The 27,265-nt window shown below is 34.2% G+C and overlaps 1 protein-coding gene across 2 annotated transcripts in view; it reads right to left on the reverse strand.

Annotated features, from left to right (window-relative positions):
- The window catches only part of RARS2 (arginyl-tRNA synthetase 2, mitochondrial), a 70,914-nt gene that overhangs the window by 4,133 nt on the left and 39,516 nt on the right, over nt 1-27,265 (reverse strand). Inside the window, exons 9-18 of one of the 2 annotated variants that reach the window (XM_074187124.1) lie at nt 20,935-21,093; nt 19,739-19,845; nt 15,898-15,993; nt 12,021-12,081; nt 9,835-9,911; nt 8,714-8,838; nt 8,063-8,130; nt 7,857-7,966; nt 3,343-3,438; nt 1,620-1,694 (exon numbers count right to left, since the gene is read on the reverse strand). In XM_074187124.1, coding sequence (XP_074043225.1) covers nt 1,620-1,694; nt 3,343-3,438; nt 7,857-7,966; nt 8,063-8,130; nt 8,714-8,838; nt 9,835-9,911; nt 12,021-12,081; nt 15,898-15,993; nt 19,739-19,845; nt 20,935-21,093 — 974 coding nt within the window. Of the gene's footprint in view, nt 1-1,619; nt 1,695-3,342; nt 3,439-7,856; nt 7,967-8,062; nt 8,131-8,713; nt 8,839-9,834; nt 9,912-12,020; nt 12,082-15,897; nt 15,994-19,738; nt 19,846-20,934; nt 21,094-27,265 lie in introns of those variants that run through there. The other variant, XM_074187125.1, reaches the window with a different exon arrangement.

A 27,265-nucleotide genomic window follows, 5' to 3' on the forward strand; every position in this document is an offset into this window, starting at 1 on the left:
GCCCCCCCAATCATTAATCATTTTTCACGAAACAGCTCACTTTTTGGGAAGAGGGAACTGATTAATTTATTAATTATTTTGAACAAAGCTGCAGAGCTAGAGTAGAGGGTAGGATCAGCTCCCATGTTTCCTAGTTCAGCAGTCTTTCTTCCAAAGTGAAAAGTCAGAATGTTCTTTTTTGAATGGTAATGGGCTGCGTTTTTCTTTGTTAAGGTGTCCTAATCCCTCTCCTTCCCCAACAAGCTGTGTATGTTACATAAATGGGTTTTGTTTAAGATTGTTGAACAATGTTACCTGCATTCACTAAGTTCTTTTCTTTCTCCACTTACCTATAAGGTGCTCTACCCAAAGGAATATAAATTTTGATTGCTAACACCTGGCCTGATTATCTTGGGGTTTACCTGGCCCCAAATCTCTCTGGCCAATTAGGCCAATAGGTACAAGGCCAAACCTTACTCTTCCCCTCTCCAAAATTTTTTTTTAAACTAGGTTTAAAAAGGCTTTCTTTGCTTTATTTCTTTCTTAGCTAGACTTAAACACTGAATAAGCATTGCCTCAGCCAAAGTGAGATCTATTAAAGATCTAAGCTTTAGGTCAGGAGCTATCACTGCATCCAGGGTCATCTCTAGTTGTCTTGATCCATAATTGGCCATGGATGGCTTAGCACAGCCCCCAACCTCACTTAAATCCAATTCACTTGGATGTCATGGCATCACCTCTCTGACGTCCTTTAAGAACAAAGGACAAACAGCAACTCAGCTCACTTAAAAAACCAAGCTTTTTACTCCATAATTCACTTCTCACATTTCCCAAGACACCAGAAACAAAACATTTACTTCTCTGAGATTCTTTGTTTTAGGTATACAATTATTCAGAAGCCCATGTCAAGGCTTCTGACTATGTAAATCATCCTTAAGCAATAAGTAATTAAAAAAATTCATGTAGCCTTGCTCACTATTATGCTTTGCATACAAATCCCTAAATGTTAGATGTGAAAATTAATTACCAAGTAAGATTTTTTAAAAAAGCCAATTTGAAACATGAGGAAATAAGAGGAAACATTCATATAACCAAAAGATATATCAAAATATTTGATTTTTCACTCCTATAATACTGCTTTTATTGGAAATGATTATTTTTCATAGAACTGGACCCAATTTTTATTCAAAATTTGTCCAAGATTTTAGAATATGCTAGCTGGTTCTGATAAAGGAGCTTTAATAAAATGCCAAGAAAATACATCATAAACTCCACGATTTTGAGAATATCCTCTAATAGCTAAGCTAAGAGAACTTTGAAAGATCTCTGGTAAAACTAGACTCTGGTTTAAGGAAACACATCTGCAATACTAGAGCTCAATGATAATGACATACAGGGTGAAAGTGTTTCAAGGTAAGAACTTAGTGGGTATGAGAGGCCTACAACTTTCTTTTTCTTTTCGGTTTTTTCAAGGCAATGGAATTAAGTGACTTGCCCAAGGGTCCCACAGCTAGGCTATAATTAAGTATCTGAGTCTGGCTTTGAACTCAGGTCCTCCTGACTCCAAGGCTGGTGCTCTTTCCACCACGTCACCTAGCTGCCCCATTGGGTCTACTATCTTGACAAGAGTGTCTCCTTACCTCAGTGTTAAAAGGTAGCTGACAATATGCCTGGGTTGAAGATCCTGAGAGGATTTATAAAGCACCTCATCATACCTTAAAAAAAAAAAAGACAAAAATGATTACCTAGCTGTGTGACCTTGGACAAGTCACGTAACCTCATTGCCTTGGGGAAAAAAAGATAAAAAGAACAGATTCAAGGAATGGTCACTATTATTTTTTTAGAGATTATTCTCTACTTCTTAGCCAAGATTTTATTTTTTATCTACCCCATCCATGCAAGAGACGTATGAAGTACTAAACAAAAGCTCCAAGGGAATATTAGCTTGCTTATTGTACCTACCACATGCTTCAGAGCTTGGGAGAGAAATTCAGGTCATCAATAAAAATTATAACCCCTCCATTTTTTGTTTTGATATAAATCCTGTTATGCTCTAATGACTACTTGTGCAACGGATCACTTGTTTTCTGCAAGGTTTCTCAGACTGTGCTATGAAAAGGCTTTTATTTTGATGAGGAAAAAGTGAAGAGACAAATCCAATTCTCTTCTTTCCTTTTCTCTTTTAATTAAACCAATTACAGTGTTCAAATATCCCAAAATATAGATCTAGAAACAAAGGCAATAGATAACACTTTGATGCCCAACACTTACAGTATTCTATTGGAACCACTGTGAAGTGATATAAAATGACCAACAACTTTGAGAACAGGGATGCTGGCTTTACAATAAAGAATGCTGGGAAGCCACCTGGAAGCCACTATACACCCCACTCGACTTAAGAGATTTATAACACCTGAGAAATATCCTACAATAATTAACCTTTTGGTAAGTTGTGAGGGATAAGTTTGTATTTTCTCTTTTCTAAAATAGATGTTGATTTACCAGAGAATTCCTCCATTTGGAAAGAATTGACACTAAATGGAGGAATTGAAACGGGAATTTGATCAATCCTTTTCATTTTAAGGGGTGGGGGGGGGGGAGCTAAAAACCACAAAAACTACTGCCAAACATACAGATCTAGGAAACTTGATACAATCAATAAGAAATTTAATTTCTTTTAGCTGCATGGAGAAATTAGTATTCTGCCAAAGGGTAGATTGTAAACTGATATACGTACTTTGACAAAGCTATATTTTTCCTACCTGGGTAAAAATCTGGCTCAAGCTCAGAAAATATACTCGACTGTCAACAACAAAAAAAAACTAAGGTAGGCCTTTTACTCACTAAAATGTTATGTTCTGCAAACATAAAAGAACTTCTAATGATCTCTAGCTTCAAATTTAGTGAACAATTTTTCTGCAGGAGAAAACCAATACCCTCCGGAAGTCATTTGTAGGATAACTGCTATGAGAAAGAAACATTGTTCCTGGCCATTTATAACATATTCCCTTTTCTAGAATGTAGTATGTTTGGTTTTTAAGTGGGAGAACAACTTTACAATAAAAGTGTTAGGCTCAAGACCCAGAAGAGCTGATATGGGATAGAAAGCATAGCTAGCTGTGGCAATAACTTCTCAGGAATAACCGATTCTTTTTAAGGGTAAGAATTTACCTCCACGAACATGAATCAATGTCTCAAAGTGCATTTGACATTAAAAAAAAAGATTAACTACCTCCTCTTCATGACAAATTTAGGTGCAACACTCTTGGAGCATGGGAAATGGAATAGATAATCTACTTATGTTTAGCAGGAGACTCCTGGTAATTTCAACCAGCAGAAACATACTTTTAGACTGAAAATTACCTGAGGAGATGTTGGAGTATGGAAACAGACTGTGGGTCATGTAAGTAAGCTGCATTGATGTTTCTCAGAGGACCACATTCAAATGTCTCTTCTAAACTACAAATAGAGACCAAAAATCAGAAGGAAAAGAATACAAAGGGAATTGAATATAGCCATACAGTTTGCTAGTGACAAGCATTACAATAAGCTCACTCCAACAAATATTTATTAAGCACTTGCTACACATTAGAAACTTACCCTCTAAAATGAGGAATACATTTTTAAAAATATGAAAGAAGTATAGGAGAAGCATAAAAAGCATAATGGTAACCACCTTTATCTATCCCTTCTTTGATTATGAACTCTTCTTTCATACATAGGAAAAGTAATTTATTTTTTGCTTTTCTAACCTGTTTATGTTAAGACTTTATGTCTAATTAATTTGGAGCATTTCTAGGTGTATGGTATGAATTACAGGTCTAAGCCTAATTTGTCAAACTTTGCAAGTTTTTATTGGTTAGTGAATCTTTACTCCAATAGCTGAGGTCTTTATGAGTAAAGAATCAAAAACCAATAAAAATTAAGCTATTAAGTTTGTTTCTTTCTGTATGTTGTATATTTAAGCTGTTCTACTGATGCAGGTTTTTATTTCTTAAGCAATAATTTTTTTGATTATTTCCTTGTAGTATAGTTTGAGATATGGGAAAGCTAGATTTTCTTCTCCACTTTTTTCCCCTTTATTAGTTCTCTTGAGATACTTGATCTTTTTTCCCCTGCATAATTATAAGTATTTTTCTTGGCTCTATAGAATATAGCAGTGAATAAGTAAATTGATTTATATAGCCTTGTCATTTTTAATACTTTGTTTTAACCTACCTATGAGCTAGTAACAATTTCTTCAATTACATATTTAAGAATTTTTGAGTTTAACATATCTTTTGTAATTGTGCTAATATTGTTCCTATGAGTGTCTGGTAGATAAGACACCCAAATATTTTATACATTCTGTGGTTATTTTAAATGGAATATCTCTTTTTTTTCCAAATTGAATTTTGTTGATAATATATAGAAATACTAATGATTAATGAGGGTTTTTAAAAGACTGCAACTTTATTAAAGTTACTGTTTCAGTTAATTATCTAGTTAATGCTTTAGGTTTCTCTAAGTAAAACATAATTTGCAAAAAACACAATTGTTTTCCTTTGCTTGCTCACAGTTCCTTAATTTCTTTTTCTTATGCTATTACTATCATTATCACTACCAAAAAGTAGGGGGAATAATGTTCATTATTGCTTAACCTATTCTTAATGGAAAGACTTCTAGTTTATATCCCTATTACATATAATGCTGCTGATTCTTGATTTTAAGATTTACTACATTAAAGAAAGGCCCACTTACTGATAGTTTTCATAATATTGAATCAACACACATTCCTAGTATTAATTTAACCTGTTTGCAATATATAATCTTTTTGATATATTGCTGTTCATTTTCTCTTTCTCTTCTCTTCCCATCCTTTCCATTTCTCTGCTGAGATCAAGGTTTCTACCATTCTTTGAGCAATTCAGATCAAAGTGAGATTCAAGTGATGCCAAGTCTATTCACTCCTTCCATCACTTATACAGACTTCAGGAGGTGTACCCCAACTATGTGAGTCAATAAAATATATCCTAGATTCCCCTTTCTTGTTTTTTTTCCCTTCCACCAAAAAAAATGACTCCTAGGAGCTCTGCTTCATTTATCCTCTGTCAAACCCTTCATCCTCTTTATTTCTTTTTTGCTGCTTAAGTCTTTCAAAATGTTGATTCTAGGTTACTGGACTAAATCTCACAATTATGCTGAGACCACTACTACAATCTGCTTTCAAATGGGCCCTTACTGCTGCATCATCAGTCCTCCTATACTTTCCTGATTCCTTTTCTCACTCTCCATAGTGGCTTTAAATTTTCTTTTCTTTCCTTAAGCCTCCCACACCATCCCCTTCCTCTGCCCTCTTAACAAAGATTATCACTCTCAAATGTTGAAAAAATCAAGGCCTTTCATTATGAATTTCCTATTTTATATGACTTTTTCTCATCTTTAGCTTTAGGATCTGATGATAAGATGGCCCAACTTTGATCCCATACTAAATCCTGCATCTTTTGGAAAATCTATTTTTCCCCTTATTAACCTCTTCTATTGGCTCCTTCCATGATACTCACAAACAAGTCCAGGTTTCTCTCATCCTTAAAAAAACCCTTCACTTGTCCCTGTCATTTTAAGCAATTTATCCCAATCTACCTCACCCTTTATAACCAATCATTTGCTAAATCTTGTCATTTTTTTTAACCTCCACAATATCTCTAGCATATAATACCTTCTCTTTCTTCCCAAGGGTAGCATTCCTCTCTTGCTAATGGCCTCAAAATTGAAGTCCCTCCCTTAAATTTTCCCTATTTCAGTTCATACTTCACACAGTTGCCAAAATTATTTATCTTGATCACTTTGGGTTTTTTTTTGGTTTTTTGCAAGGCAGTAGGGTTAAGTGACTTGCCCATGGTCACACAGCTGGGTAGTTTTTTTTTAAAGTAAACGAAGGCCAAATTTGAACTCAGGTCCTCCTGATTTCAGGGCCATTAGTCTATCCATTGTGCCACCTAGCTGCCCCTTATCTTGATCACTTCTGATCACTTCCCTATTCCACTAAGTCTTGAGTGGTCCATCTTGCTTCTAGGGTCAAACATTATCTTCTATATGGCCTTTAAAATCAATCACAATCTTGTTCCAACCCATAGCCCAGGTTCTGTCCAAAACAATTAGAGCATACTATTGCTTTCCTGAATTACTTTATTTTTATCCTGAGGAGACTTATTTTTCCTGTATATTTTTAATTATATTTGTATGTCATCCCTGATAAAATATAAGCAGCAGCTTGGGAGCAGAGACTGCTTCATTTCTGAAGCATCCCCTAGAAGAGTCCTTGGCACACAGTAGGTATTTTATAAGTGTTAGATGATTAACTAGGCTACCAGTCTCTGAAGTTTCTTCCTTTTTACAACTAAAGTCCATGAAAAATCTATCTTTACTTATTTCCTCTCCTCCTAATTACATCTCAACCTCTTGCTGTCACCACTTGACTGAAATTTCTCTCTCCAGGATAGCCATGATTTTTAACCGATCAATTCTGAGCTTACCATTGTCTGTCTGGACTTTTCCTATAGTAACTGACATTGTTTATCACTCAATTCCTTCTTGACATCAACTCCTTTCAAGTTGTTGCTCCTGACTGAATCCTGACTGTCATCTTTGTAACTATGAATATCCTCTCAGATTACTGTAGGCCCTCTTCTTTTCATTTTCTCTACATCAAGGTTCTTAAATGTTTTTTCCTTAGAGGCTTGGTAATATTTATGAACTTTTCAGCCAAAAAGACATGTATAGTACAAAGTACAAAGAACAGCTCCTTGTATATTTCTTGCCCTCCAAAAATATTTTACAGGCTTCTCTATCCCTAGAATGTGGCCTCCTCTAAAACAGCTCTTAGAATCCTTAATTTCCTGAAGGTTCAACACATGTGTTTTCTAAGGGGATGTTTCTGATCCCTTTACTTTTTAATACTTATTCCTGTTTCAGAATACTGTTTGTATTTCTGTTTTTACAACTGTATCCCTCAATAGAGTGCCTATCATGTACCTCTCACGTAACAGGTGATAATAATTTGCTGAATTAGAATGCAATGTGTTAAACAGTAATTGACTAGGGGATTCAAAACAGTTTTGAAATCAGGGAAGTCAAGTAAGAATAACACAGCTGTGCGGTTTATTTTTTCCTAAAGAACAATCCAATCCAATACTCGACTATTGGAGGCAGGTAGAAAATTTGCCTTTAAGCATCCCTCCAAACAGTTTAGGCCTTCTGACTTAATTGGAGCATTCCAGGCTCTGATGGATAGTTACCTGACCTAGAAAACTCTTTGGAATTCTGTTAAATTCTGTTTCAAGATCTTGTATAAATAAATTTTCATTCTATTTTTTAACATCTAAAAGACCTTGCTTCTAAGAAATGTGATGAATTAAAGATAAATAAATGATCATATGTTTAGGAGATATTTGCTTTACTGCTTTAGCTTTTAAATTGCAATGTTCTTTAATTTTTCTTTATATTCTTTCTTTTTAGTCTTCCCACTTCCATTTCTTTCCCCTCACACCATTACTGATTACTAGTGCAGAATGGACATTTGAAGGCAAGAAAGCAACTCAACAAATTATATTTTTCAAGGAATGGGAGAAGCCTGAAAAAAAACATGAATTTAAAGATACAATGAACTAAATCATGTATCCCAAAACATAATAACCACATTCATTAATAAAAGTCAATTATCCTCTAATTTATAGGTATTGGTCCAGGCACAAAAATTGATGTTGGGAAGTTTAGAAAAACAGAGTGTGAGGAACCTGGTCTTAGAAGGGTACTAAGAGTAGGTTACTATAATTTGTGGGAAGGAAGGCAAGTGGAGGATAGAGAGGACAGACACTTTTCCAGAAGCCTCTGCTTACCTATACAGTCTCGCATGTGTGTATTGCAGGAAAACACCTGTGTCCCCTCGACTTTGAAAGACGCGGTCCCAATTAAACTTGTAATCAGACAACAGGTAACCTTTGAAGTCCTGAAAGGATAAAGAACTCTGCAGTTTTGCTTCCAGTAATAAAAGAAAAGTTTTTAGAAGTGATCATTTTTGAAGAGATGCACAATTTCAACTAACCTGAATAATGAGTGCTGCAAGTCCAACTCTTTCTGCAATTTCATGTGGATTTTCCAGTTCTTTACTTGCTATAAAATATTAACAGACAAAAGCTAGTGAATTTAATTTATATGACATCAGGACACATGCCAGACAGTTTAAGTGGAGAATATAATTTGTCTAAGATATATGCAAAGACTAGGAAACCAGCAAGAGCAAAATACACAGAGATAATTTATTTACTTTATTATATTAGATCAGTTTGACTCTACTCAAAAAAGTATACTTTATATGCTAGGGAATGGAATTAGTATTCAGTGGTAAGTAAAACAATTTTATCTCCCCAAGCTCTTATTTTTGTCAAACTCCATAGGATAACATAAGTCATTTTTCCAAGAAAAAGAAGACAAAAGGTATTGTGATAAGCAAAACTGTATAATACAGAATCTTCACAAAGCTCATGTGGAAATCGAAACTGCTGCCTTTAAAAGTGTGAGTTATTACTTCAGAGTTCATGTTACTGATATGAACTTCCCTGAGGTTATTTGGAAGATTTCTGGTATCTTTAACTGATGGAAGCTACTCTGATCCTTAGTGAATTATGCTAAATAATACATTTTCATATAAACAACTCAATTTTACTATAAGAACATTTAAAAAATGCAAACTCACTCTTGGAAAAAGCCATGTTTTCTAGCATCCTTGTGCGAGTCTCATTTATAACATCCTCCAGAAAGGTTACATCTCCTCTTCTAGTCTTCATTCCTTGGACAACTCCAAAGGGAACATGCTGACACCTGAAGAGGAAGAGAGAGGAGCTGAACTTTCATACCTTTTATTTAATACAAATAACTGAATTTAGCTAACATGCAGAGGTCAAGGTTTTGAACAACCCCATTTCAAAAAACAGCAGGAAAGTGAATAAACTGGACAAGTGATTTAAAAAACCCCTGCTCACTTAAAACAGGTAATCATCAAATTACTGAAGTAATGTATAACTAATATGAAGAATTTCATTTATATAAGTAAAGAGATGAAAGCTTTTGAAATGCTGGTCAAAACATAACAAACTTCTCAAAGAATTATCAATTATTACAAGTTAGATGAAAATTTATTTCAAAGTACTAATGAGAGAAAATGGCCCTTAGGTTTCAATAACTCAGAAATGTGATGACAAACGATGGAAGTAATCAATATTGGAGGGATTTTGGAAAGATGATTTGGTCCAATCACTCTGGAAAACTATTTGGAATTATATTAAGAAAATGGCTAAAATGTTTATGTTTCCAGGCATTTATCCCCAAGGATGTAAGTGATAAAAAGAAAGATACCATATACTTCAAATTATTTTTAGGAATAATTTTGGTAACAACAGAAAAATATAGATCATTCATTAAACTGGTACATGAATAACCTATTAATTACATTGTAAGAAACTATGACTGATGAATACAGAGAAACACAGTAAGTGATGAACTGGTATAAAATGAAATAAGCAGCAAGAGGCAATATGCAAAAATGACCCACCAATGTAAATGGGACTCTATGTTCTGAAATGAATTTCTACCCATTTTCTTTCTATTCATTTTAAAGGTGAAAGAATAAGTTGGAGTTGATTACTACAAATACTTGGCTGATTTGTTTGGTTAGTTTTTCTCCCTCTTATTCTTTGTTATTAGAAGTGCTTCTTTCCCTATATTGGGAAATGCAGGTGATACGAAAACAAAATAAGTTAGTTAGCACTGACTGCTTCCAAGGTTTAGAAATATATCACTCATATAGACAGACATTACCTTTCTGCCCATTCATATCCCATGAGCCTCAGAATTTGGAATACTTGATGAAAATGATTTTGTTGGCCTTTATCTGTCTTGGAAAGAAGATAAACTTAGAAAAGGACATTTCAAGTTTAATCTAAAGCAGAAAGAAAACTAAACAAAGTTAACATATCCCACTAAATAATAACAGTGACAAAAATTAACATACTGGTTAATAAGTAAAGTACCAATGTAATCTACATTGTTGATTACAAAGTATGATGGAGAAACAAGACAAAAACCATGAACTACAAATAATAAATAAGAGTAATATCCTTTAAGATTTACATTTTTAAGAGGGAGACCATAGCAAAGAAGTTCTGAAGTTTTAGAGTTAAAGACTGATTCTTTTAAGAATGGCAACAGAAGAGAAAGTGTAGGAGATGAAGGAGCCTTCAGAGCGACCAAGGAAAAAACAAAAACTAACTGGGCTGAAATTATATAAAATATTCATTCATTCAGGTGAAACTATTTTAGTATAGTTTCCAAGAGAGCAGTTCTTTTTTTTTAATAGATTTTATTTATTTTGAGTTTTACAGTTTTCCCCTAATCTTACTTCCCACCCCCCACAGAAGACAATTTGCCAGTCTTCACATTGTTTCCATGGTATACACTGATCCAAATTGAGTGTGATGAGAGAGAAATCATATCTTTAAAGAAGAAACAAAGTATAAGAGATAGCGAGATCAGACAATAAGATATCAATTTTTTTTTCTCTAAATTTAAGGTAATAGTCCTTGGGCTTGGTTCAAACTCTACAGTTGTTTCTCTGGATACAGATGGTATTCTCCATTACAGATAGCCCCAAATTGTCCCTGATTGTTCCACTGATGGAATGAACAAGTCCATCAAGGTTGATCATCTCCCCCGTGTTGTTGTTAGGGTGTACAGTGTTTTTCTGGTTCTGCTCATCTCCCTCAGCATCAGTTCATGCAAATCCCTCCAGGCTTCCCTGAATTCTCATCCCTCCTGATTTTTAATAGAACCATAGTGTTCCATGACACACACACACACACACACACATCACAATTTGCTAAGTCATTCCCCAATTGAAGGACATTTACTTAATTTCTAATCCTTTGCCACCACAAACAGGGCTGCTATGAATATTTTTGTACAAGTGATGTTTTTACCCCTTTTCATGATCCCAGTAGTGGTATTGCTGGATCAAAGGGTATGCACATTTTTGTTGCCCTTTGGGCGTAGTTCCAAATTTCTCTCCAGAAAGGTTGGATGAGTTCACAGCTCCACCAACAGTGTAATAGTGTCCCAGATTTCCCACAACCCTTCCAACAATGATCATTATCCTTTCTGATCATATTGGTCAGTCTGAGAGATGTGAGGTGGTACCTCAGAGAAGTGAATTTGCATTTCTCTAATAAGTAATGATTTAGAGCAACTTTTCATATGACTATGGATTCCCTTGATCTCATCTGTAAATTGCCTTTGCATATTCTTTAACCATTTGTCAACTGGGGATTGGCTTTTTTTTTTAAGATATGACCCAGTTCTCTGTATATTTTAAAAATGAGTCCTTTGTCAGAAACATTAGTTGTAAAGATTGTTTCCCAGTTTACTACATTTCTTTTAATCTTGGTAACAGTGGTTTTGTCTGTGCAAAAGCTTTTTAATTTAATGTAATCTAAATCATCTAGTTTGTTTTTAGTGATGTTCTCCATCTCTTCCTTAGTCATAAATTGAGAGAGCAGGAGTTCTTAACCATTCTGGAAACTCCTTTTAGAAAAATGAATAAATGTATAAGATTTTACAAAGGACAGTAATTACATTAAAATACATCTATCAACATTTTAAAAAAGTTATTGGACACATTTCCTCTCCAAGAAGGAGGTGAGTGTGTACCCCTGATTAAGAACCCCTCCTCTAGTGTAAGTTTACATGTTAAGTTATATTTGCAATGCTATTTCAAAGTGCAGTAGAATTTCATTTTAATGAAGGAAAAGGGATTTCTTTAAAGACAGCTTTCTTGAAAATGTGCTGTTTAAATATGCTTAGTATCACATTGTTTCTGTAGCAGATTTAAAACACTGGGCAGAAATTAATCTTTTTAATTGCTTTCCAGAATGGCTCCAAAGGCCCACTTGCATAATTGATCTTTATGAGCAAGGAATTCCAACCTTCTACTCTTTATTTTGTTTACTTACCACATATATCATTGAATCAAAATTATATTTGTTCATTCGATCAATAGCAGCTGCAAGATCTCTGAAAAATGAATTCATAAATTAGAAGTTCCTTAGATCTTTGTGCTTCTAACAATATTCTTCAGATCTAAAGAAAAATAAAAAGCTAAATGCTTTAGGGATTGTGAAGTAACTTTTCAAGAATGCTACATGTACCATGAATTACAAATCTGGGAACCCTCAAACTTAATGTGCAGACAACTTTTAAAAAAGGATATGAAAGTCACTAAGTTGCCAAAGAGATTTTACAATCACCTACTTATGAGTTTTCTTTTTTTTTAAAGTTAAAATTGGGGGGGGGGGGAAGCTGTTCAGCAAATTCCTTGACTATTTTGCCTGTATTAACAATGACTTTTAAATTTGTGTCATTAGCAAAGGTAAGCATTCTTAACTGAATATGAGTGAATATACATTTCCTTGGCAAAAACCTCCCTTTATAGTTAAAAATAAAATACAGAATTGATGTTCAAAATAAACACAATGAAAAATAAATTTTAAATTATAAAAACTTTAAAGCAAAGAGTTTTTTTGTTAGTATTACTTTTTTAAATTTAGTACATATTCAATATATAAAATATCTCAAAAGGAAGGGTAAAGACAAAATAAGCAGAAATCTAATAAAAATCTAAGGGAAGCAATTTAAAAGTAAATGTTAAATTCATAGCCTTTTTGAACTTGATGAGACTTGAGAAATCATTTGAATTCAAATCAAACTTTTCAGAATAATAATCTGAGACTCAGAAAAATAATGGACATCATACTGCTATTAATGGTAAAGATGAAGCCAGTACTTTAGTTTTCTCAACTTCTAGCATAGTGCTTTCCTAGAGGTGTTGAAAACCAGCATGGCAGAGTAGGTGAGAACTGGTGATGAAGTCAAGAAGACCTGGATTCAAACCTTGCTCCTGACATGGACTGGAGAAGTCATTTATCTCTCAGGGTCCCCAGGGCAGCTCCTTCAGACAAGTCACAGGGTGATGCCAGACTGCATTGGTAGAGGAAGTTCCTGCCCAGGAGGGCCCTACACTATAAAATCTAAAAAGAGTTGTCAGCATTTGATATTCCAAGAAGCTTGATCAGCTTTGTGCACTTTCAACTTTGGCAAATATCTTACCCCCAAAATAAATTTTTCATAGAGCTAAACTTTGTCAATCTGAAGCATTTAGAAGGATAATTTAAAATTTTTATATTAAACACAGAAATGCCTTTACAACAAAAATCTTGCTGTTGTTTTTATTGAATGGCAAAAAATGAAAGTAATGGAATCACCTCAGTACCCTCCTTGATGTTATTTTCTAATTAGTATGAATTCATTTGTTCAGAAACAGATTTTAAACTACTTTCTTATAAAGAAGGGTATGACAGTTACACACTGAACCTGAGATACCCAGGGCACAGAAGCAATTTTCTTATGTCTAAAATATTTTACAAACTCAATGTAACAACTTCTGCATTGGTAATTTTTCTTAATTTCATCAAAGAACATTGAAAAGCCTATGAGTGAAAACAAGGAGAAAAACCCAGAAAGAGAATGTCAAGGACAGTTAAGCCCCCTTTTAGTATCTGTGCTTCCATTTGAAGGCCTATAAGATTTTTGAATAATTTTTTTTTTTTTGCAAGGCAAATGGGCTTAAGTGGCTTCCCCGAGGCCACACAGCTAGGTAATTATTAAGTATCTGAGACTGGATTTGAACCCAGGTACTCTTGACTCCAGGGCTGGTGCTTTATCCTCTGCGTCACCTAGCCACCCCTTGAATATTTTTTTCTAGGAAAAAGAGATTGCTAGAAGAAAGAAAATTTCTTGTAATCTTTAGTTCCCTGCTAATACCAATAAACTTCTATTTAGAAAAAGGTGTTCCTTTCTCCTTACCCCAATCTGGCACATACACACACACACATAAATATACCCTCTTTAATATTTTAATACATATTTATTTAAAATAAAAATTTTTTATTTGTGTATATTTATGGTTTTTATATATATTTAGAAATGGAATACATATTAAGAGATAGAATTCCCATTGACATGAGAAAGCAAAATATGAACTGTTGTCTAAAGAAATGATTGATTAAAAATGAGATTATTTGGTGAGAGCTATTTGTATGTGTCTTTATAGAAAAACATTGCCCCAGAAACAGGAAGATTTATTGCAGCTGTACTTATATGTATTTATTGATGCTCTATTTTCTTCTCTTTTCTATTTGCACAATCCCAGAACTAAGTGAGTTCAATAAACTCGGCTCATTAATTTTTAATAGACAATTGTCATGAAGTTTGATTCAAATGGGTGATGATGGCAAAGAATTAAAAAGGAGGCAAGTGAAAGTGACATTTAACTTAGCTATTACTTATAACACCAGGATAAGAAGAGGCCCTCAAATAAAGAATTGTGCATGTTGAATGTATTACTCATTCAAAAAGCATCTGAGGACCTTCTATGTCTGAGGCACTGAAGATTTTCGAACAGAGTGTCATGGTCAGACCTGTGTTTAAGGAACATTAATTTTTTTAGCTATGTTGAGGCTAAATTGAAGAGGAAAAAGCTTTAAGGGAGGGAGATAAATCAGGAGAGAATTACAGTAATAGGCAAAATAGATAAAAGGTGAGTTAGAAGAGAGGAGAGATGAGAAAGCTGTGGATATAGAACTGAATTGATTATAATTGAAGAGTGAGAGAGGGAGAAATTGAAGTCTTTAAGGTTGCAAACTGGAAGGAAGATGATACCTGCAACAGTAAAAAAGGAAAAGAAAAAACATACAACAGGAGAGACAACAAACAAAAATCTTTAGGGATTGTGAAGTAATGCCTCATGCACAACCAATTGCAAATCTGGGAACTTTCAGGTGATCCTCCTAAGGCAGGGTGATAAAACATTTCTGACATTTAAAGTCCAATATCCCTTTCAAGCCTTAAGACAGACTTTCATATGCTCTACAATCGAGTCTAACTCGTCTTCACTGGTGTTCCATATAATTACACAACAGTCTATGTCTTTGCGCTGGCTGTCTTGAATGTACTCACTCCTCATTTCTATCTTTTAGAATCCTGTTTTCTTCAAGACTTACCTCAGGCATCATCTTCTACATGAAGATTTTCCTTACCATTTATTCTCCCAAGCCTTGCTGCAAATTAATGTCTGTGTGTGTGTGTGTGTGTGTGTATGATATAGATGCACACAGAGCACATATCTAACTATTCATCCATTTACCTATCTTTACCTATATCCTGTATATCTGTACATATTTACGTCCATGCTATTTCCCCTAATAGAACGTAAGCTCCTTGAGGACAGAAAGTGCCTCTTTATATAGTCCTGTGCTCACTCTCTGGAACAAAGACATGCTTAACTTTTGTGGACTGATATTAGGGTTGCCTCTTACTGCTCAATTTTGGTGAATATAACTAAAACAGAACATATTTATTTTAACTTCTAATTTATTGAGCCAGTGCCTAGAGAAATTTTATGTTGTTAAACTATAAATGTCCTCTGCCATCCTAGGAATCTTTCATTTAGTATCTTTTATATCAACTAGTCAACAAACATCATTTCCAGGCACTGTGTACTAAATTAACATTTCCACAAATAATAGTCCTTGATTTTAACTGGTAATGAAATGTGCCTCTAGAATTTTATAGGTATTCTAAGATAAAAAATACCTATCAGGGTTTTCCCAAATGACCTGTGAAGTCCCATCAAGTTTTCAAGTCTATGAGCTTATGTTGTCAACATTTTACTATTGATCAAAGAACATGTCAAAACATTACACACACACATACACACACACACACACACACACACACACACACACACAGTCTGAGGTTGAGGTTGTTCTTTACCTGGTTGCATAAAGAGAAGTCCCATCACTTCGCATTACAGTGCAACTCAAAGAAGGGTCTCCTCTTCCAGAGAGATCTACTATAGCTGATCCTTTTCTAGAAATGAAAAAAAAAGCAAAACATTGAAATAATAAATGAAAATGATATATTATTGTGCTGTAGGAATGATTATGAAGCCTTGAGAGAAATGTGTGCACTTGAAATGATGCAGAATGAGGAAAATTAGCTCAAGAGACTACTAACAATGTGATCAAGTCAATTCTGAGAGACAAATAAGATGGATCAGTTAGCACCATATTATTGAAGGTGAAAGACAAATCCTTCCTTTCTAAGAACAATCAATAAAGTAGACTTCAGAGAACTACTTTGTAAGGTGGTTTCAATATATGTCTATTGGGTCAAAGCATAATCAATAAATTGATTTTAGATAAATCCCCAATAAATTAATTTTTTTTAAGAAAGCACATTATTCTTAAAATTTCCTATTTGTAAAGTAATAGAGCAACCAAAACAATCCAGTTTTTCCAATGACTGTTTCCAGTGACAATTATTAATCTAATATTTAATACTGGACTGATTTTCATCATTACTGCATGGTATTGACAAATAAAGAACAAACTAAAAGCCAGAAAACCAAATCATCAAGTATTTATTAAATAACTAATCTGTACCACTTACAGTACTAGACAATGGAGATAAAAATATAGAAATACAACCCAGCTCTATTAAGGGAAAAATACATTTATATAGACATATGTAAAATTTTTACAATATATTTTATGTATTTTAATACAATAAATACATTTCTTTTCTTGGTGGCAATAAGGAGCAGTACTAATGGAAGGAATCAGGAAAGGCAATGTATTAAGTATTATTTGAGCTTAGTTTTGAAGGGAACTATTTATGCTAGGCATTCCAGACATGGAAGGCAATCTAGACAAAGGCCTAGAGATGCGAGATGTGAGCATTTAAATCAATTTTACTAGACTGTAATATCAATGATGGAGGAATAATGTAGATAACGGCAAGATGATCTAGGCTGTTAATGATTTTGTATGTCAAACAGAAAAATTTGTTCCAGATCCTAAAGGTGTAAGAGGCCACTAGACTTAACTGGGAATGAGAATGGTGTGCTTTTAATGCCTTCTTTAGAGGCTAATTCACTTTGATTTTGTGCTGCTAAAATTAACTTCTATAACATTTTACAATTATAAACAAGTATCTATGCATGATCTCAATGGACTGTTTCATCAACCCTGTGAGCTAGGTAGCATGATAAGCATTATTATTCCATTTTAAAGGTGAGGAAACCAAAGTTCATAGAGCTTAGTTAAGGGCTTTGCCCCAAAACATAAAGCAAGAAAGTGGTAATTCATAGTTGGAAAAAAGAAAGGCCTCTAATACCAAATTAAGATCTCTTTCTAGTCAATCAATAAGCATTTAATCTAAGTTCTTTCTAGGTGCAAGGTAGGCATTGTGTACTAAGAGGTAAAGATACAAAGAAATGCAAAAAAACCCAATTCTTGCTTTCAAGCAGCTTATAGTGTAAAAGGAGAGATAAAAGCAAACAAATATGTGCAAACAAGCTATATACAGGAAAAGTAAGAAATAATATACGAAGAGAAGGCACTAGAATTAAGAAGGATTAAGAAGGTAGAACATTATTTGGGACCTGAAGACAAGGAAACCAGTAGGAGATGAGAGAGTGTTCTAGGGATGGGGAATAGCCAGGAAAAAAATGTTCAGAGCTATTGTTGTCTGGGAATCACTAAAAAAGATCAGAGTTACTAGACTGAAGAGTACATAAAGGTGGAGAATATAAGACATAAGGAGAATGGAAAGGTTTGGGAAAGGTGGGTGGTGCAGAGGGTGCTAGATTATAAAGTACTTTGGATGACAGAGGATTTTGAATCTGATACTGGAGGTGACAGGAAATCAATGGAATTTATTGAGTATGCTGCCACCTACTTTAGCAAACTAACCTATAGCCACAATATGATAATTATATATTATTCATAATGTTTAAAATTAATGACATCTGAATAATGCTATACTTTTTATAAAATAGAGTGCTTTATAATTTACAGAGCATTTTAAAAACATAAGTATAACTGATTCTTTCAACAACCTTATGAAATAATCAGATATTATCCAGAATACCAACAAGCAATTTTTAAACACTATATTACAGGCGCTATGCTTTAGCAAACTCTATTAATAAAGAATAAAGGCAAAAACATGATTCCTGCACTCAGGGAGTTTACAGCTCTATAGGGAGATCAAATTGTAATTAACTATGTACAGATAAGATAGACACACACACACACCTTATACCCCAAAATATAAATGGAAGGTAAATTCAGAGAGCAGCTGGGTACCTCACTGAATAGAGTGCAGGCCTAGAGTCAGGAAGACCCAAGTTTAAGCCTACCGTTAGATACCTACACCAGTTGTGTGTGACCCTAGGCATGTCACTTATCTTTGTCTCAGTTTCCTCATCTGTAAAATGGGAATAATAAAAGTATCTTTCTCCTAGCGTAGCCATATTAAATGAGATATGCTTGCCACACCACAAATTCCTCTGTAGCATCACCACCCTAACAAGCTCTCCTGGGCTTTCTTCTCTTACGTTTAATTCATTTAATCTTTAGTGACATGATCAGTTTCCCCGGGTTTAACTTTGATCTCTATACAGAGAACTCTCATAGCTATATTCAGCCTCAATCTCTTTTCTAAGCTCCAATCCAGCAATGTGAATCATCTCCTGAATATTTAGAAATGAATGTCCTAGGCATCTTAAACTCAGCATATCTAAGGCAGAATTCATTTTTAAACTTGTTTTTATTAACACTGGTGATACAACCAATGACTTGCCAAGTCTTGTCCATCCCTCACCCCCAGAACATTTTACCTTGCCAAACTCTTTTCTTCTATCTATTTTTCACCTGGGCCACCACCCCAGTTTAGATTCTTATCACCTCTGACCCAGACTCTCAATTCAATGAACTCCTAATTGGTATCCTTGCCTCATCTCTCCCTTCTCCAATCCCTGTGCTAAGTGATTATTTTTAAAGCACATCTCTGATCATGTCATTGCCCTCATTATACTTGAAGGCAGAATGGTCATCAACTGAAGGGGAATAAAAAAGGTTCTCTAGAACACATAGAGTTTGATTTAGGCTACTCATTCATTACCTCTAGAGTCAAATGCAAATTTTTCTGAATTCCATTTAAAACTCTTCACAATTGGGCCCCAATATACTGTCACTGCCTTTTGCTCTTCTCTTCATGCAAGTTTTTTACTGGCCTTCATGCACTTTACGGTGCAGTCAAACCAGTTATTTTTATGCAAAGTATCTTTACAAACCTTATCTGACCTCCATGTAGAGAGAACACTATTTATTTACCTTAAATTATTATGAGGATTAAACTAAAAATCCTTAGTTACTTCAAAGGTCCTTTTATGCACCACTTTCTCCATGTGACTTCTATTGATTCCCGTAGTGGTTACTGTTTTCCTTATAAAAAAAATTACTTTGTACATATGCTATGACCTCTAATAAAACATCTTTTTTAGGGCTAAGTCTGTTTTGTTTCTTTCCTTGGATCTTCAGTATCTAGGAGGCTAATTCAATAAACCCTTACTGAATGTCTGATTATGCTATTAGGCAAGTTAGTTGGTTACTTTTATTTTTCCTCAGCATAAAATGGGAGTAACATCTATTTTTTTAACTGGATATGTTTGAAATCACTTCGAAAACTCAAAAGTACTTTATTACTAAAAGAAAACATGCATTTCAAAGTGTACTAAGTAATGAGGAAAAAATCATTTTGATCATACTTTGTTCTTTGTAGGAGTCTTTTCTTGTCCAACAACCTTAAGACTTCCTGGGATTTCTCTCGATAAAATGATTCTCCCGAATATTCATCAAAATGCACTCCAAGCCGCTACAAAGTTCCAGAAACAAAAAGTTAGGGTAAAAGGTAAAATTTTACTCTTAAGATACAAGTTGGGTTTGTCCTATCCCATAAAAGGACAACAGAAGAAATATCGATTTACATTTAAACAAAACTAAAAATTAGACTGATCCTTTAATCTACCTAAGAAAAGAAAAAAGATTCCATATTGCTAGGTCAAGAATGCCATAGAAGTTTAAAGATAAGAATATGTTAAAGATAAGAATCAAATGTTTTCCTTAAGAACAACTTATTCACCAATGTGCTAGAAGTCCAATAATGGGATCTTTAGAGGCAGCTATTCTCATTCTCTCATTCTCTCTCTCTCTCTCTCTCTCTGTATATATATACACACACATATATGAATTATAAATTGGAATGAACAAGATATTTGTTTTAATTGAGACATATTGGGACATGATGACTTAGTTTTTGAAGTCTATTATAAAAGACTATTTTTTTCTTAATTTTTTTTTTAAAGTTTTTGCAAGGCAATGGGGTTAAGTGGCTTGCCCAAGGTCACACAGCTAGGTAATTATTAAGTGTCTGAGGCCAGATTTGAACTCAGGTACTCCTGACTCCAGGGCTCGTGCTCTATCCACTGCGCCACCTAGCTGCCCCTTCTTAATTATTTTTAATGGTTTTGTTAAGTCCTGGCTTCAAGTAATTCTATGAAACATTGCATGATCATAGATAAAGTAATTATGCAGACAGGATGTAATGAACCCATTTAAAATCTTCATGGTCTGAGACAATGATCTAAAATAAAAAGAAAACGACTTCTAGAGTCTTGTTTGATAGATAATGGTTATGTTTGCAATATCAGAGGTAGTATCTAAGGAGGAGAAAGGAAGGAAAAAGTGAGAAGAGATGAGAAGGAAAAGGGCAAGGAGAGAGGGAGAAGGAAAGAAGAAAAGGAAAGAAGGATTAGGGAGAGGAAGATTAGTTGCAGGGCAACAGTAAAGGGCATCTTCAAAGTCTAAGGTCATCTAAATTACCTAAATAGTACCTCAAAAGATCATGGTTTGCATAAAGGTATGAAGCCTCATACTACTACTGGGAAGAGTGATCACCACATACCTTGTAAATCTGGACATACTCTTTAATGCTCAAGTCCCGAAATTTTTGCCATAATGCAAGTGCTTGCTTGTCACCTGCTTCCAATCGGTGAAAGAATTCACGTGCTGATTTCTCCACATTTTCATCATCTGCTGCTTCCTTATTAACTTGTACATAAACCTAGAAAGAAAATGACAGAAAGAAAAGAATATTAATGAACCCCTAAAATAATAATCAAAGGAGAGCAGAAGAAGATTTATTAGGTGACACAGATAAGCAGGGCACTGGAACAACTTCTGTGAAATGCTATCTTTTTCTGTTCTTGGTATAAGGAAAAGTTCATGTTTATTAATGCTGGTCAAGCTCATTATAATAAAAAGGGAAATTAAAAATCACAAGAATTTACTGTCAACTCTAACAAAGAAGTTAAGAAAGAAAACAACAAAAGTCACAGAGGTAAAACAAATCATATATAGGAATGTTCACTTAAAGGTTACTAAAGCACTCTGAATGCATAGTTTAAATTAAACTAGTATTGACTCTTTTTTCAAAATGCCAAATTAATTTTTCTGCTAATACTTTAGGAAAAGATTAAAGGAAGTAAGGTTATTCAGCTTAGAGAAAAGAAGGCTGGTTATTATTTAATGGAGCTCTTGGTAGACAAAAAGGAAGATCTTTTGATTTGAAAATTAATAAAAACATTAGAGTGAACTACTGGGAAACAGTTTGACATCTCATTTTCTAGACAAAGCAAAGGACAACAATCTGTCTTGGCTGATTTAGTCATTTACTGACCCAGCTAAAACTGTCTGACTAAAGGTGAATAATGAAGTATACAAATTCAGACATTACCAATGTACAGATCTGAGTTTTTTCAATGTCTATTTGTTACAAGGAAAGATTAAAAAACATTTTTTTTTTTGGCAGAGGAGACTGTGGGGAGGAATGAGCTAGTGAGACAGGAATAAAGAAAGAAAACATTAATACAGCATTTTTAAAATGCACAGAATGGAACAGAAGACAGTTCAGTAGAAGAAAGATAAGTAAGTAGGACAGCTTTGCAACTAGTGTTGAATATATTATATAGTTAAACTCCCCCCACCCCCACTTTTCATTTAAAGTTGAGATCAAACACTAGCTGGTGTTTTTCTGTTCCACTTTCTACCTCCACACTTCTCACATGCTTGGAAAACACTCCTTTCTTTTCTCTATCTCAGAGCCTCTTTCCTTAAGTTGCAGTCAAGCACCAGCTTCTGCATGAAGCCTTTGCCAGTCTCCATCCCCCCACCCCTCCCCCCCAGCTTTAAGTACCCTTCTCTAAATACAATTTATAAAACTGCTTTGTATATATTCAGTTAGACTAATGCTAGATTTTTATATGTGCCTGTATCCATTAGAATGTAAAGTCCTTTTGAATAGGAATAGTTTTATTCATTGTACTAACATCAAGTCAACAAATATTTAAGCAGTTAAAGTACTTAGTATGCCCTAAGCATAAAGAAAGGGAAAAAAATGGCCCTAACCTTGAAGAAGCTTCATGCTCTAATAGGGATGATAACATGCAAAGAATATGGACAACAAAGGTAAACATAGGTTATATTGGAAGTAATCTTAGAACAAGAACACAAGAATTAAGAAGGAAGGAAATGGGGCACCTAGGTGGCACAGTGGATAGAGCACTGGCCCTGGAGTCAGGAGTACCTGAGTTCAAATCCGGCTTCAGACACTTAATAATTACCTAGCTGTGTGGCCTTGGGCAAGCCACTTAACCCCATTGCCTTGTAAAAACCTTTAAAAAAAAAAAGGAAGGAAAGATTTATTAAACAGTTAAAATGTGCCAGACCCTGAGCTCCGTGCTTTACAAGTAATAACTCAGTTGATCTTAACAACTCCCCCATTTTTACAGTTGAGGAAACTGAGGTAGGAAGTGGCTACCTGACCTGCTCAGGGTCAGGGGCTTGAATCCAGTCTTATCTCATTGTACTACCTGCCTCTAAAGGTTTCTTAGAGAAGGTGGAATTTTAGCTGAGATTTCAAGGAAGTCAAGGAAGCCAGGTGAGGCTGAGGAGGGAGAACTCTAGGGACAGCCAGTGAGAATGCATTTAGAGTATCCCTAGCCCTTGGCACAGTTCCTCATATATAACAGTAGGCGCTTAAGAAATATCTGTTGATTGCTCAGTGGTGACTCTCTTCTCCAGGTACAGCAACTTTGCTTGTATCTCTATTATATAATTTATTCCTGATTACAATGTAACTTCAGTTATTTAGGCATGTGCTATGCCCTCACTACATACAAAGTTCCACAAGGACAAGAGGAATACATCACTTTAATTTTATATCTTAGTTATTATCTATCATTATAATAGGTATAATTTTACTAATGAAAAATGAAAAGGCAGAAATATGTAAATAAGCTGGAGATTTTCTGGTTCCTGGTCAATCCACTTTCCTATGGCTAAATACAGTATAAGTATTTGTATAATGTCTACCTCTCACAAACATTGCTTTATATGCAGCATATACAAATATGCCAGGACAAAAAAAGATTCCTCTCAAATTTCAAAATTATTAAAGATATTGGAAATGTTTTTGAAATCTTAATACAAGATTCCTGAAATAGTTTTGATTAGGTAACTGTATATCTGTTAATTTAGTATGCCTAAATATATCAGAAGGTGTGGTCTTAGAAATTAAAAACGAACATTTGTCTAAAGTCTGTTTTACTTTTTTTTAAGTTGAAGATAAAAATATCCCATACCTTCCTCTTCCACCCTTAAAAACATCTCAAATCCTCCCTGAAAGCATTATAACATGATTAAATAATTTTAGTATTTGTTTAAAATGCAGATTACTTAACTGCCTGTAACATTCAAAAATGTGAGGCTAATTCTATTAACATCACAGTTTGGGAGAAAAATATCCTTGCTTCATGAAACAGATTTAACAAGATGCAGTGCTAAATAAAAGGCATGTTCTTTTAATTTACACTTGACACAAGTCTTTACTTGAAAATTTTCTTTGAAGGTACTTTTGTTTTGGATGTACAATTAAGAATAAGAAAATATAGGTGAAGTTATTAAATTATAAGCTTGATATTGAAATAAAGTTTAGTGAAGTTTTATTTCAGAGCTAAGAACAAGAACAAATTTTCTTTAATTAATAAAATATTAAACCAACTATAATTCTTCTTTCTTCAAAAGAATGCTACCCCTCAAGATTAAGAGATGAAAACAAAGAGAGAACATCTGCCACTTAAGCAAAACAGAAAAAAATCACGACCATTTGTTAGAGTATCTGATACCAAGGATGCAGAGGCCTGAGTAAGTTAAAATAACAGCAATCTAAAAAAAAATCACTTCTAAAATTTTGGAATGGCATCAGACATCCAGGCTCAAGCCTGCTTTGCCTGGCTTTAACCCCTCTTTTATCTCATCCCTATTCATTCAAGGAGTAGCTGCTAGGCACAATTAGATGAATATACCACATTTATTTAAGTATAGGCTACAACACTAAAGGGAAATATCTTTGGCAGAACTAGAAAAACTCTAAAAATAGATAATAGCATTAAAGAGAAAAACAACTTCTACAAGACATCAGAATTCTAATCAATGCCATGATAGATAAAGTATGAGTCCAAAAGAATGAAAATGAAACACACTATTCATCTCCTGGGAGGAGAAAAACTTAAAATATAGAGACATACATTTTCCAGACATGGTTAATGAAGTAATTTGTTTTGCAGGATTATGCAGCTATATATCAAAGACTTTATTTTTCAGGTTTTTCTTTCTTTATTTACTCAGTCTGGGAGTCAGGGGAAGGGAAAAATAGAAGGGATAAATCAATTTTTAAAATGTTTTATTAACTGAAATAAACAGGGGTAGCTAGGTGGCACAGTACTGGCCCTGGAGTCAGGAGGACCTGAGTTCAAATTCAGCCTCAGACACTTAATAATTGCCTAATTGTATGACCTTGGGCAAGTCACTTGATCCCATTGCCTTACACTTTAAAAAAGGCAATTAAAATAAACAGAATTGAAAGAAAAGCTCTAGGCTATAATTAAGGATAGATTTGGGATAATGGACTGTGAAAGGCATATAATATTTAAAGTGAAAGCATGGTTTCACATTGAAGAATTAAAGAATATGGGTCAATAGCTTTGAATTCAATATCAAACTGTACAAAACAAATGACTGCAGCAAAGACAAATACTGCTTATTTTTTTTAATTAAGTGGAATAAAATGAGATATCTCAGGAGAAAAACTGTCAGTCTTAGAAGGAATACCTGAATTTAGACTCAGTAGATTCTAAGCTTTGCCTTAGGCTCCCCTCTCTTTTAAACTGTTCCAATGCTTAACTGGTCCCATTTAAACCTGTTCACACAGCTGCAAAAACAGATATTCCTAAAGCACAGACCATGTTAGACCCATGGTAAAAAAAATGGCTCTCCACTGGTTCCATTTCAGGCTTATAATAGATGATTACCCTTCTTTCACTGTTCCTTTATTCAACTTCCATCCTTTTTCCCTTGTCTTTGCACAGGATGTCCCCAGACTTGGAACAAACTCCATCTTTGCTTCTACCTCATCCAATCCCTACTAGCTAGCTACCTTCAAAGTTGAGCTCAAGTACCAACTCCTCACACTCTTTTTGATCTCTCCTAGCTATTAGCCCATCCCCTTTGAAATTATTTTGCATCTACATTGTAATCACTTATATATACAGTTGCTTGGTCTCTTCTGACAGACTGAAGGTCCTTCATTCTCAAAGAAGACCATGACAACAGGGAGGTGATGCCAGGATAAACACATGAATTGGATTTGAATGGGGGGGGGTGTTATGCTAAGTCACCAGCCTCACTTTCTTCTCTACAGTCATCTGGGTCCAGTGTTCAGACATGAATCAGGATAACTGGAGATGATACTGGTTGCAAGGCAATCAGGGTTAAGTGACTTGCCCAAGGTCACACAGCTAGTGTGTATCAAGTGGCTAAGATAGGATTTGAACTCCCATCTTCTCAACTACAAGTCTAGTAGGCACATACTAGTCCACATTTAGCTCTTATACAAACCACATCTAAAGGTGTGGCTATTTTTTGAACATCAACATAACAACTCTCCCTCTCTATGTTATGTTCTAGATCCTCTCCTCTTTTCCCTTTATAGTCCTCCTCAGTAACATATTCAGCTTCCACGGGCCTAATTGGTTCTCTACATCAGTCTAATTTTCTAATTTTTAATTTCACCAACTGCTTATTGGACATCTCATATTGAAAATGTCCAAAAAACTATAGCATATCTTTCCCCCCAAAAAAACTCTTTACCAGATTTCCCTATTTTTTTTTTTTAGGTTTTTGCAAGGCAAATGGGGTTAAGTGGCTTGCCCAAGGCCACACAACTAGGTAATTATTAAGTGTCTGAGGCTGGATTTGAACCCAGGTCCTCCTGACTTCAGAGCTGGTGCTCTATCCACTGCACCACCTAGCTACCCCTAGATTTTCCTATTTTTGCCATAGATACGTTTCCTCTTAGCTATTTTTTCATTTAATTGCTTTGTATTTATTATATATAATATTTATTCCTCTTAGCTATTTTTTTCATTTAATTGCTTTGTATTTATTATATATAATATTTATTCATGAACTTGTTGACTTCCCCATTAGGAAGCCAGTGCCGTGAGAGTATAACTATTTCATTCTTGGCACTGAAGGTGATTAATAAATACTTGTTGATTGACAGTCATTCTCTTTATTCTCTCTTAATTAACTTATTATTCTTAAATTATATTCACCCTTTATTTCTGTATTTGACTTATAAAAGTCTACCTAATATGTAATAGGGAAATAAACTGACATCCATATTTCAAGTTATCTAAATATGAATTTTAAAAATATTTCTGTCTTATCAAATATATCACTATAAATAAGTTAGTTCAGCTATTTCTTAAAAAAATTGCAAGACAGGAAAGTCAGACATCTGTAAAATCTAAGTTGTAATTCTTGATTAAACCTCTTATGTATAGGATTACTTTTTATAAAATGTTAATAAAATTCATTAATGTATCATTTGTATCTTGGTTTAATATCTTCCATTTATATCTAATTTTAGATTATAAATTCAAGGTAAATCATAGAACTCTCAAATATTGAACCAAATGTAGTAATGTTTTCTGATGAATTTCCTGTTCCTAATACCCAGTAAGGGAAAAAAAAATTGTTTTGAAATAACCACAATTCCTTCACTGACAATGGACAGAAAGTGATCTTATGAATAAGAGAATTAGTAAAACTAAGGACCCAATTATTTATATTTAAGAGGTTAATTTGTAGATGTAGAAATACTTTTATCTGTT

Source organism: Macrotis lagotis, chromosome 5 (assembly GCF_037893015.1).
Source record: "Macrotis lagotis isolate mMagLag1 chromosome 5, bilby.v1.9.chrom.fasta, whole genome shotgun sequence".
Lineage (NCBI taxonomy): Eukaryota > Metazoa > Chordata > Mammalia > Peramelemorphia > Peramelidae > Macrotis > Macrotis lagotis.